General features: G+C 42.7%; 1 protein-coding gene across 1 annotated transcript in view; it reads left to right on the forward strand.

Annotated features, from left to right (window-relative positions):
• Positions 1–14,967, forward strand: part of Msr-110 (DUF3736 domain-containing protein Msr-110) — a 74,645-nt gene that overhangs the window by 12,936 nt on the left and 46,742 nt on the right. Inside the window, exon 2 of the mRNA XM_083143452.1 lies at positions 2,207–2,551. Within this exon, the coding sequence (XP_082999578.1) occupies positions 2,207–2,551 (345 nt within the window). The remainder of the gene's footprint in view (positions 1–2,206; positions 2,552–14,967) is intronic.

Raw genomic sequence — 14,967 nt, forward strand, 5'->3', positions numbered from 1 at the left:
AGATTAATAAAAAATAAGTAAAAGATGGCACTATTTGATATTATTTACAAACATTTCTTCTAATAGATGACCGAAAGGCAAACACGGAGGAAAGTCCACTATATGCACATAAGGCTAATCGGTACTGGGCCTACAGTTTAAAGTGGGATCCGAACCACTATGTGCCTCCACCGGGTATCGAACCCGGGACCCCTTGATTACAAGGCAACGACGTTGCCACTACGCCATCGGGGAAGCCCCAAAATTTATCTTAAGTTGTTGGCTCTGAACATGCCTCGTTTGACCCCCCTTTGGAAATAATTCCTTGGCTACCCTCCCTGAAAGAAATCCTGCGGACGTCCCTGGTTGAGGCAGAAATTCCCTGACGCCGGCGCTGACCGCTTAGCGTTGGTTGGTCCGGGAATAAAATTCACAAGAGAATCACTTCGCCGCAGTTAACAACGTAACGATTTGTAATTACGCGATCTTCGTTCCATTATTACACTTTTACGGCCTTGTAATTCAATTGTTTACAACGTGTTTGTTCCCGCTCGCCTGAGCGACGCCACGTGCAGACGCCGTCACACTCCGGTCGAGACCAACGGACGAATTCTAAGCGAGAAGACATCCACGGCTCGCTGCCCCAACACTCCATTCATTAATGCATTATTTGCATACACGTACACCCCATTGTTTAAAAGAAGAACGGTGATAATTACCCTCGTGAATGTTTGCTAACTTTTACCCTAATTGCACCTTTTACACGAGGCATTTCGAACTCCTTGGCCCTCCTCAAACGTACAACGTTCTTACTGAACTACATATTTTGTTCCAGTGGCGTATGCATGGTTCAAAACCTGAGCCGCAATTTGCTGGGGGAGGGCTCTTTATTTGGAATTTTGAAGTGTAATTAAAATATTACGAGTGAATTGAAATCCTTAAAATTCCGACAAAAATTACAGGACAGACTGTAAACAGCTCAAATTTGCATGAGTTATCGACTGTTATTTAAGAAACGCCCTCAAGGCTGCAACACTGTCAAGTGAGCTTCATACCATTTTTGTCATTTTCAAGATGGCGCCTCTTGCGGACACATGCACCAGCGTGTTTCTTACCCTCTGCAAGCCTAAAACTTATAGACATTGTATGGGAAATGAAAATTCAATGCCTCTATGCGTGCTTACCACACGGCCAAGTTTACAAATAGAGGAAGAAGTTAGCGCTCTATGCTAACCAGGGTTCAGTGTAGAAACGGGAGTTCTGCTGCACGCATTTTTTTTTTTTTTAGCAGTTCTCATTTCTTGTGGAACTTGTTTGTGTTACTATCAACATAATTAGTACATTACTTTTTTGTAATCTAAAATAAATAACACCAGTTTTCTCCTCCCGACGCCCTTGGAGGGAAGGTAGTAAAGAAAAAGTTCATCGTGCAAATGGCACCGTGCCATAAAGGCATGTGGATGGGAATAGGAGGGCCCCACACATTCTCGATCTCGCCCATTTTGGAGATGATGTGATCACCGACCGCCTTTACCCTCCAGGGTTGCCACCACCCGGTGCCTTTTGATGTCAAAATCCAAATTTTTCTGAAATTAAATATCTAGCAAAAAGAAGTGTAACGCGACATATTTTCCCCCCTTCCTCCGTCTGTATTATATTACAAATATAATGCAACTATTACATTCTATTATACATGTTAATTTCTTAGAACCAAGATATAATTTGCCTTCACGATGGCGTATAGTGGTAAAGTCGTCGGCTTTCAATCGAGGGGTCCCGCGTTCGAGGCACATTGCACAGTGGTTTGGATCCCACTTTAAAGTGTTGGTCCAGTTCCGATTATCCTATCTGCGGATAAAGTACACTAACTCACTCATTCTCTAGCCTTCTTAAACCCGAAGTTTTACGGCTGCAGCAACACAAGCCTGCCATCTGTCCCTATCCTGAGCAAGTTCAGTCCACTCTTTTCCATCCTTCCCGATTTCCTTTAGGTCCATCTCAACGTTATCACTTCATCTTCGTCTTGACAGGTCTCTTACCATCAGGTTTCCCAACGAGAATCCTTATTTTCTCTCCCATTCCTGCTACATGGACTTAAACCAAGAATTCAAAGAAACAAACAAGAAGAAATAAAAAATTCAATCCATTGTGGATTGCTTTGGCGACCCCATAGACACGTAATTATGTTTCATTTCTACTGTTACATTTCTGACACGACCCTTGGCAGTGCGTGAACGATCTTGGATGCCAAGTGACGACGCGTCTCTTTCAGCATAACAATTTCTTTCGGAGTAGAAGCGAACACAATGCAGCGAATGTAAGCTTGTGTAGGTACGAAGAAGAAAAGCAGGAAGACGAGGCAGGCAGGCACTTTCCTCGGAGGAGGTCCACTGACCCCGTTTCGCCGCCTCTCACCTGGCTGAAGACTCCAGAGGGCTTCGAGCGCAGAGGCAGACTCTTCGCAGCCATGGAGAAGCAAGCACAGGCACAGCCGGACTCCCTGGCCACCGTCGCCGTAAAGGACTACCCCCCTTCGGAGTACGCGCCGTCGGAGCTCAGGGAACCTCCTCCGGTACGTGGTTTCTCTCTTTGTGTGTGTGTGGTGGGGAACCTTCAGGCAGTGGCGTACTCAATGTGAGCATCCATTTATAAGGAAAAGTTGACAAGATTTTCTTTCGGTCGTAAACACGTAAGAATTCGCCAGGGAATCGTTTTTGTTAATTTCTATAAATATTCATGTTTAGGGGTTCATAATAATAAGACGTAAGCGAGTTGCTAACTTTTTCCATGAAACTTACTTAGAGATTCTATTAATTTCGGTGGCTTCTGCAAGTAAGTTTCCCGGAAAAGTAACTCGCTTACGTTTCACATTTCATTGTTTTCGTTATTGGCGATTTCAGTCTAATAGATGTTCAAGTCTCTCCCAGTGAACTAATAGTTTTTAATTAGTTAAAAATGTTTTCCACGTTAGTACAGGTCGTGAATCAGTCGCAACAAAATTGTGCCAAATGTTTATTGATATTTCCAGTATGGTTATTTGAAAAAAATCCAGCGAGGTGAATTCCAGTAACTACTCTTCAAACATCGGGACATTGTATAGATTACACATATCAAAATAAAAAAAAATACGAGATGCAGAAACAAGAGAAGGAATTTCCCTTAAAACACCCTGGATATTCGTATCAATTGTACGTAACGTCCCAAATTTAATATCTGAAAGTTGTATTTTGTGGTTCATGGATTTGAGGAAGGAAGCAGCCCCATCGACACTCTCTTGGGTACGCCATTGCCTTAAGCGCTATAAATTTGCAAACATGGGGAGAATTCTCCCTCGCCCCCTGTAAATATCACCTGGTGCATTCGTAGGAGACCTTAAGTTTGTGCTAGACGTGTGTTTAAAGAATCAGGAATTTTCGATTCTCCTACATGTGATGGTAAATTTAGATATTAAAAGGGAGTGTTGTGAAAATCTTAGTGGCTGTTGAGGGTGTGTGGATAAATCTTTGTCAAGATCAAGCCAATGATTCGAATTTCGAAAAGGATTGCATGTCCCTACATACATAGTTATATTTTACTGTGCTCCATTTCGCATGAATAAAGAAAGTCCTGTGGACCTCCCCGATGGCGCAGTGGTGGCATTGTCGCCTTGTAAACAAGGGGTCCCGGGTTCGATACCCGGTGGAGGCACATAGTGATTCAATCAAGAAAGTCCTGTAACATATTATACATAGATATATATGAGCACCTGCTCTATTTCTGAGAACGTGCTCTTTTGTAATTACAACAAAATGTTTAGAAATGGGATGGTGCTCGCACGGCTCATTCCGCCTCACGGGATTTGAACCGGAGTCTCCAGCGTGGAAGTCGGACGCCCTACCACCCTGGTTCATCCACTAACGTGCCTCATCAGGAGAGAGCATTTTCCAGCAGGACTTCGCGTCACTCTCCTCCTGCTCCGTTGCTCCTTCCTTATTTCGCCTTGTAGTTTTCTAAAGGCCCAACCACACGGAACTGGAAATCCAAAATGAATGCGCTAGTTGGCGCTGGCCTGGCTGGAAATGATGGCTGCTGGACTGGATTTGACGACTAAACCGTGTTCTAATTGCAATTGGCTGTCTCTGCTAGATTCTGAGGAACAGCCAATCAGAGCGAAAGTTTGGTCATGTGTAGATAATCTGGTAGTTTTGCAAAGAAAAGTTTTTGGTCTGTGGTTTCCGAGTGTTTTCTGATCGCTGGTCGATGAAAGATGATAATGTGCATTCGTGTTCATTAAGAAGCTTGTTGATTACCATATATTCTTTGGAGCCAATTCCTAGCCCATACATTTCTTTCAATTATTTTAATTTTTAATAACAGCAGTTGCTATTCTCGTACAACGTCCTTGCAGTCGCTCGTCCATCATTTTATCTTGTCTGCTCCGCCGCGCAATGCCTTGTGGGAACAAAAGTATACCGACAAGTACACTGACAAGTATCGTGTGATTCGAAAACTAGCAGCTGAGCCAGTACCAAACACAACTAGTCCAAGTCCCAATGGAAAACTAGCCTCGTGTGATTCACGGATAAGTAAAGAAACAACCTCTTTTCATCGAGACTTCATTGTTGTAGAAATATGTATAACTTGCTCACTTAATGTACTGTCATGAGCATAGAGACATTGTTGTGGAGACAAAGGATTCTTTGTGTTGAAGTGAACGTGAAGTAGTTTCATTCGTAGTGGAGCCGAGATGAAGCGACGACTTTCGACAAAGAAGTAGATTGTCCCTGCGAAAGAAGAAACAACCGACAAGTGGGTTTTCGGTTCAGCTATTGCTGCTGTCGCCACTTCGAGTGCTCGACTTCAGAGACTCGGGGTTGAAGTCCCGGCGAAAGGATCTCATGTTAGACCAAAGTGTGTTTAGTGTTCTTTTGTTCTTTGTGCCACCATGCGAGAATTAGGGCTGTGTAAACCCGCATCTCGTTCCAAAGATTTTCTGGACAGTTAAATATCTTATTTAAAGAAAAAAATCCCCGCTATACTCACTCTGTAACATAGACCATGTCCAAGGTGCCACGTTGAGTAATGGACTCACGATCTCTCCATCCAAGATTCTGGGTTCGAACCATCTTTCGGGCATGTGGACGTCGTTTTGTGAATGTCTCTTCCATATAATCATCACTCATCCTGGGGTGTAAGTGGTGACTCTTTCTAAAGAGAACCAAATGTCATCCTCTCTTCCACTTGGTACACCATTTTGTAGACTAACGAGGCTCTGGCGCCTGTGAGACTCGTATGTATTATCACAATTCATCCTCATCTTCGCGATTAGTCCAAAGTGTCAGAAAACTAAGTAAAATAGACTATATCAATAAATCCTCGTCGTTGCGATTAACCAAAAGTGGAAGAGAAACTACGTTGAATAAGGAAAATGCAATGGCCGAGATATTGAAATGTACTTCATTGTATTTTTCTTATTTCACGTCGCTCTTCTTCCTCATTAGACTAATCGGAAAGATTAGCACGAACGGAGATTAACTTGAACAAAAAAAACACCCATTCTACGGCCGGCAAGGGAACACAGAATATTATCCTATCATAGCACTCTGCAAAGGTCCCAGGCTCGAATCCTGGTAAAACATGAATATCTTTGTATTCATTTTTCATATTTTTGAACGTTGTGATCAACCCACAGAGATAGAAGAGCAATATAATACAATTAAAGGTTTCATCACATCTAGTTTGGAGCAAGGAACACGAGCTCGTTCGAACACAACCTCGCGTGACGTCACGGTGCTTGCCTCGGAACGCGGCCAGGCGGAATGTGTGTGCATTCAGTGCATTATCATAACTCACAGTCTCTGCTGCCTCTAATTTGAGCATTTCTTGTAATTATTCGTGCTTAACTCATCCTGGATAACACCTTTCTATCTCCACAAGAGCTTGTCCGATTATGGGATCTGAAGTTGAATACATTTTAAAGAGAGCAGACGAAAGCCATTTGTTTCCAGTGTAGCGTCTGATGGTTCGGTTGTCATTCGGGGAGTCATTTGGATACAGTTTCTCCGTGGGTGTTTGGGTTTACTTGCAGCGTGACAAACAGTGTTAGCGAGATGTTTCGAACGCTCGCATGAGATCTCTTGGGGAGGAAACGACTTGCAGGAGAACGAACCTCCTATGATCTGGTTTCCAGTTTAAGAGATTCCGTTTCCATCGACGGTCGAGGGAAGGGCGAGTGGAAGATGCGCTGTCACAGCCATTGTACAGGGTGATTAAAAAAGTCCCTGTAAAATTTAGAGGAGTTAGGCTGGGTACAATTGGTCATGATAGAGAAAGGTTAGATCTAAGTGTATTCCATGCGGACGTCCGCCATATTGAATTCAACTAAATTTTTTTTAAAATGGGAAGGGGTTGATGTTAATTCTAACACTGTTTTCTCACACCTGGAAAATGAGACATTTGTTACAATCATGCAGTCATAACTTTTTCCTCATTAAAGATACGTTGGAAAAACCTTCATTTCTAATTAACTTCTAGCCTGATTTGATATATCACATACACTTGAACCGTCTCTTAAATGGAGAACCCTGGGACCTGTCCTTCCCGAAAACAGCACTTGATTGATTGATTGATTGATTTGGTGTTTTAAGTCGACTTTATACACAGTTAGGCTAATCGGGACTAGACCTATAGTTTTAAGTGGGATCCGAACCACTATGTGCCGCCACTGGGTATTGAACCCGGGACCCCTTGATTACTGGGCGACGACGCTACCACTGCGCCATCGGGGAGGCTCGAAAACAGCACTTCAGTCAATTATGGAAAGAATACACTGAACGATAACTCTATTCGGGGTTTCATTCACCCGTTCGAACACCTCCGCCCCAATCCCCCCCGAGCCTTACCCTAAATTTTCAGAGAGGCCCAAATGATGGTTATTTTAGCACTAAATTTGTGTTTACATCCTCTAAAAGTAAAACCCTCCCTCCATACGTCCCGAGATGGAAAATTCTGTGAAAGCCCTTATTTCGGTTTGACTCTTTAAAGAGTAACATCTGCCAGGGGATGAAGCTCCAGCAAACCTCCAAGAAACGGCGTGGCTTGAAAGGGTCTACCCGGAAGCTGTGTGCATGAGAGGGAGAAAGAAAGAGGCGCCATTTTCCGCTCCGTGGACCTCGGGGAGTTGACTAACCTCGCCACCACTTCCAGAATTAACTTCTGATCCCGTTACATACCAGGCTTATTTTGGAAATGCCCTCCCCTGTCGTATTTCGGGTCAGGTCGTTGAGGTGTGAGTTTTATGCCCAGGTGCAGATCAGAACATTCGAAGATTCGGGTGTCGGAGTCTCGTGGGATCAGATATCGAATCCATCCTTCATCATTAGGATAATTCAGATCTCTAATCAGCAACTTCCGTATGGAGTTGAGAGGAAAACTTATCTAAGGCATCTTATCGAGCCAACGTATCACCAGTAAGTGCTTGAAGTTTGTATAATGAGAAATTTCTCGCGGTTTTTCAGCCCTCCTCGATGTCATATTTTGAAAATGACTTTATTAACTTTTTCTCAGAGATGACACGCAGAGAAATACACAAATATTTTTGTAAATAGGCGACAAAAAATAACTGTTCGCTGGAACCAAATTGTTTTAGTAATCGTAGAAATGTAAGCACGAATTTGCCGCATGTTCAATGCACACTGTCCGCTATGTGTGGCAAAATATACAAGGGTTGGATAAAAAGTAATGGCAACACTGGTATAATTGGTACTTGACTGTATTGGCAGAGGAGCACGTGTTACATTCCTTCAAAGTTATCGCCCCTCATCTCTACGACCTTCTGTCACACGTATGGAAGGCGTCGTACACCGTCAGCGCGTCCATCTCTGTCGATGTCCCGCAGTGACTGCCCTATAGCACGTATGATGGCTTCGCGCGTGTCGTAGTGCTTCCCTCCCAGTGGTTCCTTCATTTTGACAAAACGGTCGTAATCACACGGTCTCATACCGGTGAATACGGCGGATGTTCCAGTACCTCCCACTACCAGTTATGCAGTAGCGCCGTCACATTGTTCGCAGTGTGACACCTTGCATTGTCAAGCAGGATGATGGGACACCGTGCCGTCGCTTCCTTCTTAGTGCGAGACGAAGGTGGTGTTGCAAGAAGGTGCAGAAGTAGGCAGCGTTGACCGTCTGCCTGAGAGACGTTGTTCTTCTTGCCTAAACATATTGTTAGGGCGCTTGCACTCTCGTCCTCTGCTTGAGAGCACTGCTGTTTTTGACTGAATAACATACAATCGCTCCCACTCACTATACTTCCTCGTCTGACATTCATTTATCAGCCACGAAACGCTTGTGGCGCTGTGACTCACCCCTTTCACGGGACAGCAGTGTGGCCATTACTTTTTATCCAACCCTTGTATAATTTGTGTTGATGTTCCATTCTTAACAAATTTCACTCGAGAACAACACATAAAATGTGGAGAAATGGGGAAATCTTCGGATGCCAGATAGATGGGGTATAAAATTCTGTACAGGATACAGGTCCCCCCCCCCAATTTTCCATGTAAACACCACCTTGCCACCCTTCACAGGAATTAATTTTATGAGAAAGTAATTGAATTAAGGTGCTTAGTTAGGACATATACATGCATATTTGACCTTTCTCTACTTCATAGAATACATTTGAACCTTATTCGGCATATTTTCGCTTTTCTGCAACGAACTTTCTATCCCACTTAGCTATTTCCAAGGTGGATTAAAGTTGTTCCTCTTGTGCTAGAAATATTATAGACAGCTTTGCTAGGCGCTCTCTCTGTTGGCTGACAACAATCACAGACATTCACTTGCATTTGCAAATTTGCACTGTTCACTGCAGCTCAGGGCTAGTGAAGTGAACTACCTATAGTAAGAAGTGTGTGAAAACATCGTAAAATGCGGCATTGACGTTCGGAAGAAAACGCACAGTTCAAAGTCCACACTTTTTACTTTCTTTCCTTCTGTTTTCACATGCTACGTAGATCTTACAACACACGAAGAAAACACATTGCGTTATTCGAAATTGTATTATTGTTAAGTCGTATGTTTTAGAGTATATTTCTGAATTCAGTCGCCCTCGTATGTCGACCCAAGAACTCCGCGGCCTACTTTGCCTGGTGGTGATTATGCTAATGAGGGATAATTACACGATCGCCAACCATGGAAGTCGTTGAAGAAGAAATAGATGTCGCTCCAGAATGAAATTATAACAATCAACGGACCGACGATCCGATGCGGCACCATTGTTGCAACGAGGGGAAAGTGTTTGTCACCCGCCACTGCTGCGTATTCATCTCATGTGTCGTCCCCCTTATATTTACACGGGCCATTTCGCTGTTCCCCGTCCCCCCTCAGCTCTGGAACTGGAGCGACGCACCGGGGCTCGCTAATTGCATCGAAAAATTGATTGATGATTGAATTAGCTTATCTTACGTCGCTTTTCTGACAATTTTGGCTAATCGCGACGATGAAATGGACGAAGGACACACAAAGAACACCCATGTTAAGTTTCTAACCCGGGGCCACTAGCGTCATAGTGCGGTATGCTAACCACTCCGCAACGGAGGCCGGCTTGGGCCCTTACCCATTTAAGTGTAAGTTTGAGAGAGTCCTTCTTTAGAAGAGAACCACGGCGTTATTCCTAATGATGAAAAATCTGATCCTCGAAATTTCTTGGAAGAGCAGTCGTGTTTTCTGTGTTGTTTAGACATCAGAATTAGTTTCCAGGCAAGGGATTCTCTATTACAGATACCTAAACAACAGCGGTGCTGTTTTTTGTTTTATCGAAACCAGATCAGAATGTTTGATTAAGTGTTTGCCTGAATTATGGATAAGGCAAGGACGTTTCATTCTCTTCATTTCTTCGTTCAGCCATTATTTATAAAGTTGTATTCCAAAACACTGTTATCGATGTACTAGTTTCTAAGTCACATTCCATAAGACTTGTGAATCTGAAGGTTACAACACAACACAAGTTCAAATATCTAGAATCGATTGAAATACTATGCAAAGGAAAAAAAGTGAATGTGAGAATTATTAGATTTGGTGACTGTGAATACATGAAGCTCCGGGCTTGTTTTGGTCTTGTTGTTTCCCCATCTGGCAGCTGTAATGCTCTCTAATGCCTCGTCAAGAATTCTGCTAATGAATCAATAGCTCGTCAACATTCCGGAGAAACTAAAACGAGATTCTATCGATCGTTGTCTCGTGTAATTACTGCGTCATATCCTTTTCCCAGGAGCGAATCTTAGAAAGCAACTTTCCGCCACGACTCTACAAAAAGGCTGTCAATCGACCGCGAAGAACGAGATTTACATTTGGAAAAAAAGAGTAAAAAATGTGTGTCCCAGTTCTCCGTGGGAAGGGAAAGGTAATTGGGCCGATTTTCTTTTATCTCTGTGGGTCACAGAACCCCCATGCCGCGATGGTGGTCGTCGGAAGTCAGCCCCCGACGAGGCGGAGGATTCCCTAACGCCAACATGGCGATACGATTTCTCTCGGAAATTCTGCAATTGCAATGTCCTCTGGTGAAAGAGTGCGAAGCTGGAAAGTTCGCTTCAATAATTTACATTTAGATACTTTGTATATACGTGTATATATATATACGTGTATATATATATATATATATATATATATATATATATATATATATATATATATATATACACGTATATACAAAGTATCTAAATGTAAATTATTGAAGCGAACTTTCCAGCTTCGCACTCTTTCACCAGAGGACATTTACGTGAGAGGCTATTTTTGAAAACCAATATGCTACCTCACGTATCTACAAAGATGTGTGTCGGTGTGTTTATATGACCACTGCCGTACGCGGATTTTTTTTGGGGGGGAGGGTCTGGAATTGTAAAGGTAAATAGTACATAGCTGTTTCCACGGTGACGGTATGCAGAATAAAATATTTCTTATATTCTGCCAAAAATGGGTGTCATTTTAAGCGGGATTTAAGTGACGTTCCAGCCACGTTTTTCCCGAGTTCTTCACTGCTGTCTATTTTTCAAAATTTCCGTGGGGAGTGTAGCCCCATCAGTCCACCTCTGCGTACGCCAGCGTCCACGAACCACGGTGGTCCAGTAGGTAGAGCGTCGGACTGCAGCGCGGAAGAACCAGCATAACTGAGAATATCACAGAGTACGTCCCTGTATAACGCGGCTCTGGGGTTCACCTAGCCTCAAATGAGATCGTGACCTGGAGACATCTCTGGGATACAGGCGGCAAGAGTTTTGAATTAAAAACTTCGTGGAGACTGCACGCGTCACAAGTTGCCACACTCTTTCACTGTGCGATTATAACTCCAGGTATTAGCGTGGTAGTCGATGCGGATTTCACCGTTTCCCCTGTGGTGGCTGAGAAAACCGCAACTTTCTTGCGTTGAGGGAACCGAAAGCTTGGTCTGTCCGACCGTGGAGACCGCAAACAGCCTTCCACGTCATTCCTTCGGGGGGCGACGAACCCCTCGGTCGGGTATTTGTAGCAACTGATACTCCGTGGAAGGGTTCAGATTACATGTACAGAAATGTTTGTGAGGAAGTGAAGCCGTTCGAATACTCGATGCGCCAGATGAGCGAAAACTCGGGCCAACGGCCTTTCTATGTTTTCTCACATTCCATACCGTTAATACAGAGAGATTCGAAAGATCCCAAACTCTGATTTCAATTCTTTTTCATGAAAATAGTGAAATACAATTGAATTTAAATACTTTTATAGTGTGACATAACTTTATTGAAATTCGTGACAATATTTCCAGAAGAAGCTCGAAATATCCTCCATTTCCTCGAATACAAAAATTCACGTTGGACGCTACTTTTTCCAATGTGTTGCTTCCGATGTCCCTCGCGGCTTTGATTATGTTGTTCTGCAGATTTTGCAGCGTCAAGGGGTTGTTGTGGTACACTGCATTTTTTTTTAGATATCCCCATAAATAAAAATCTGGAGGACGCAATTCTGGAGAGCGAGGCGGCCACAATTTTTACGAGATCAGTCGGTCTTGGAAGAACTCTCCTTTGTCTCTTTCGAAGTGTGGCAGGTTGCACCGTCCTCTTGGAACCAACAATATCTTTCCTCTTCCTCATGCATCGTCACGAAATTATGGACAATGTCCGGGGACACATTTCAATTTACATTTTTTTTAATGGTCAACAATTCGCCGCCTTAAAATTGCACACCACACCCCAACTTTTAGAGAGTGAATTGAGACTTCATAAAATGAGTGCGGATTATCTGAAGGCCGGATGTGAGGATTCTGACTGTTAACATACCCGTCCAAATGAAATCAGGCTTCATCACATCACGAAATAAGCTTCCAACATAGCAACTCCTTGTTCTTGCGCGAGACTCATGGCGCACGGGATTTTGCTTCTTGCCAACTCCCCGTGGGGTAGAACGTATGCAACGTCACCCACATATAACCACAGCAACTATACTCGGAAATATTTTCTAGTTTTACGGCAATTAATTTTTAAAATGAGAGTTAGGGAACTTTTGAATCGTACTGTATAATCGGTGCCTCCCCATGGCACAGTGGCAATGCTGTCGCTCTGCAAATCAAGGGGTCTCCGGCTCGATCTCCAGTGGAGACACATTGCATAGAATCTCAATTTAAACTGTCTGTACAATCCGATTAGCCTATTTCAGCTTGTCTGAGACACATAAAACTTAAATCACTACACTAAAGTAGAAAAGGGACTAGATTTGTGTTTTATTCACCTTTAGAATTTGCACGTTTGACTGCCAGGCGGTAGTAGCAATTTTTTCCGGTTTGTCCCCGCATAAAACAGCTCTGGGGCTCACCCAGCCTCAAATCAATGGGTACCTGAGTAGAGTATTTTTGTGCATCTGACCGCAATTTTGATTTCTTGACCAAACGACCGCAAAAAGTTGAAAAACTTACTTTCTCCCCCTGTTCCGCGCCTCATTTAGTACGCTGACGACGTTTCACGGGCGCAAAAAGGCAGTGATGAGTGAAAGATGAGCTCTCATCTCCTCATCCTCCTCATCTTTCTCATTCTCTTTTTATTCTCTCATCTTCCTCTCATCCTCCTCTCATCCTCCCATCTTTCTCTTATCCTCTCATCTTTTTAATTTCTTATTTTCTTATTTTTTGAAAGATGAGTGCATCTTATCGTAATTTTCCAAGTCTGGGACCAAATGTTTATATATCGTGACCTACGTAAACCTCTTTTCTTATTCTCTCATTCTCTTATTCTCTCATTCTTGAAGGATGAGTGCACTTTATCGTAATTTTCCAAGTTTGGGACCAAATGTTTATATATTGTGATCTTCGTAAACCTCTCTTCTCATCCTCTTATTCTCTCATCCTCTCATTCTCTCATTCTCTCATTCTCTCTACCTTTAGAATATTGTCGTCAACATTAGAGATGAAGTTGGAGTGCTGGAATCAAGGGGACCAAAAAAATGTTTATATATAGCGACCTTCGTAAACCTCTCTCTCGGGGGAACGATGTGGCATATACACACACGCGCGCTCTCATCTTCTTAATTTCTCCTTCTCTCATTCTCTCATTCTTGAAGGATGAGTGCACCTTATCGTAATTTTCCAAGTCCGGGACCAAATGTTTATATATAGCGATCTTCGTAAACCTCTCTCTCGGGGAACGATGTGGCATATACACACGCGCGTGCTCTCATCTTCTCATTTTCTTATTCTCTTATTCTCTTATTTTTGAAAGATGAGTGTATTTTATCGTAATTTTCCAAGTCCGGGACCAAATGTTTATATATTGCGACCTACGTAAACCTCTCCTCTCCTCTCATCTTCTCATTTTTGAAAAAAAATGAGTGCACCTTATCGTAATTTTCCAAGTCCGGAGCCAAATGTTTATATATATCGTGACCTTCGTAAACCTCTCCTCTCATCCTCTTATTTTTGAAAGATGAGTGTATTTTATCGTAATTTTTCAAGTCCGGGACCAAATGTTTATATATTGCGACCTATGTAAACCTCTCTCTCTCGGGGAGGGAACGATGTGCCACACACATACGTACGCGCGCTTATGTATTGTAACACAAACAAACAAACAAAATAATAATTGTTGTTTTTAGGAGGCCTGGCCCCTATATAACCTCGCCAGGGTGCGTGGTGCCCAACCAAAAATGTAAAAGTTTTCTAATGGCTGCGGTTATAGATTACCGCACCTCTGTAGAGTTTCACGTGTTTTTTTTTTTCCCCCAAACTTCCATGAAACCCTACAGAGGACCTCCGTAATGCATGCAACGTGTACTAACAACTCTAGTGTTATTTGATGTTGTGATATTTTTGGATATAGAGTTTTATTGTGAGATATAGATAAAAATAATTATGTTTATTATAATATTTTCTTGATGAAGATGGAGAATGTATGTGTGTGTTACAAATAAAGTTGCATGCTTTTTTTCTAGTGTGTGTGTGTATATGTTTTTGATGTTTCGACAGCATCTGAAACGATAAAAAAAGAAATTTTATTGTTAATTTTCACGTGTAAAAAACAACAACAAATTTTTTTTTGTGCAAATTTTCTGATTGTCTCGTGCTATAGTGCAAAAAGATATTGTAGCTGATAGCTAATGAAATTAACATTTGTAAGTGATCTGAACTAGTGAAATTCGTATTGTGCTATTGTAACTGATTGTGCTAGTACAAAAAATTTCTTATTGTGCAAGAAAATAGATGTTAAAAAACTTGTTAAAACTGCTCTGTGACCCTCTCGTTCTTCACGTCGTAGGCGAAGGACTTCTCTGCAATCAGGATGACACTGCATAGGGTATCCTCGGGCAAGGCATCGTGGAACTCGCAGACGACCTTGATGTTGGTTCGATCGTTGACCACAACCTTTTTTCTCTTAGATGTGTTGATGACGGTCATGGGTCTCCGTGCTTTGAACTCGCTGGGCGTGTAGTACATGTCCACACTTCCCTCGGTCACGCGTTTGTAAGCCGAATACGCTTCGTAAAGTTTGAGGTA

The sequence above is a fragment of the Lepisma saccharinum genome, chromosome 22 (assembly GCF_977018435.1).
Source record: "Lepisma saccharinum chromosome 22, izLepSacc3.1, whole genome shotgun sequence".
Lineage (NCBI taxonomy): Eukaryota > Metazoa > Arthropoda > Insecta > Zygentoma > Lepismatidae > Lepisma > Lepisma saccharinum.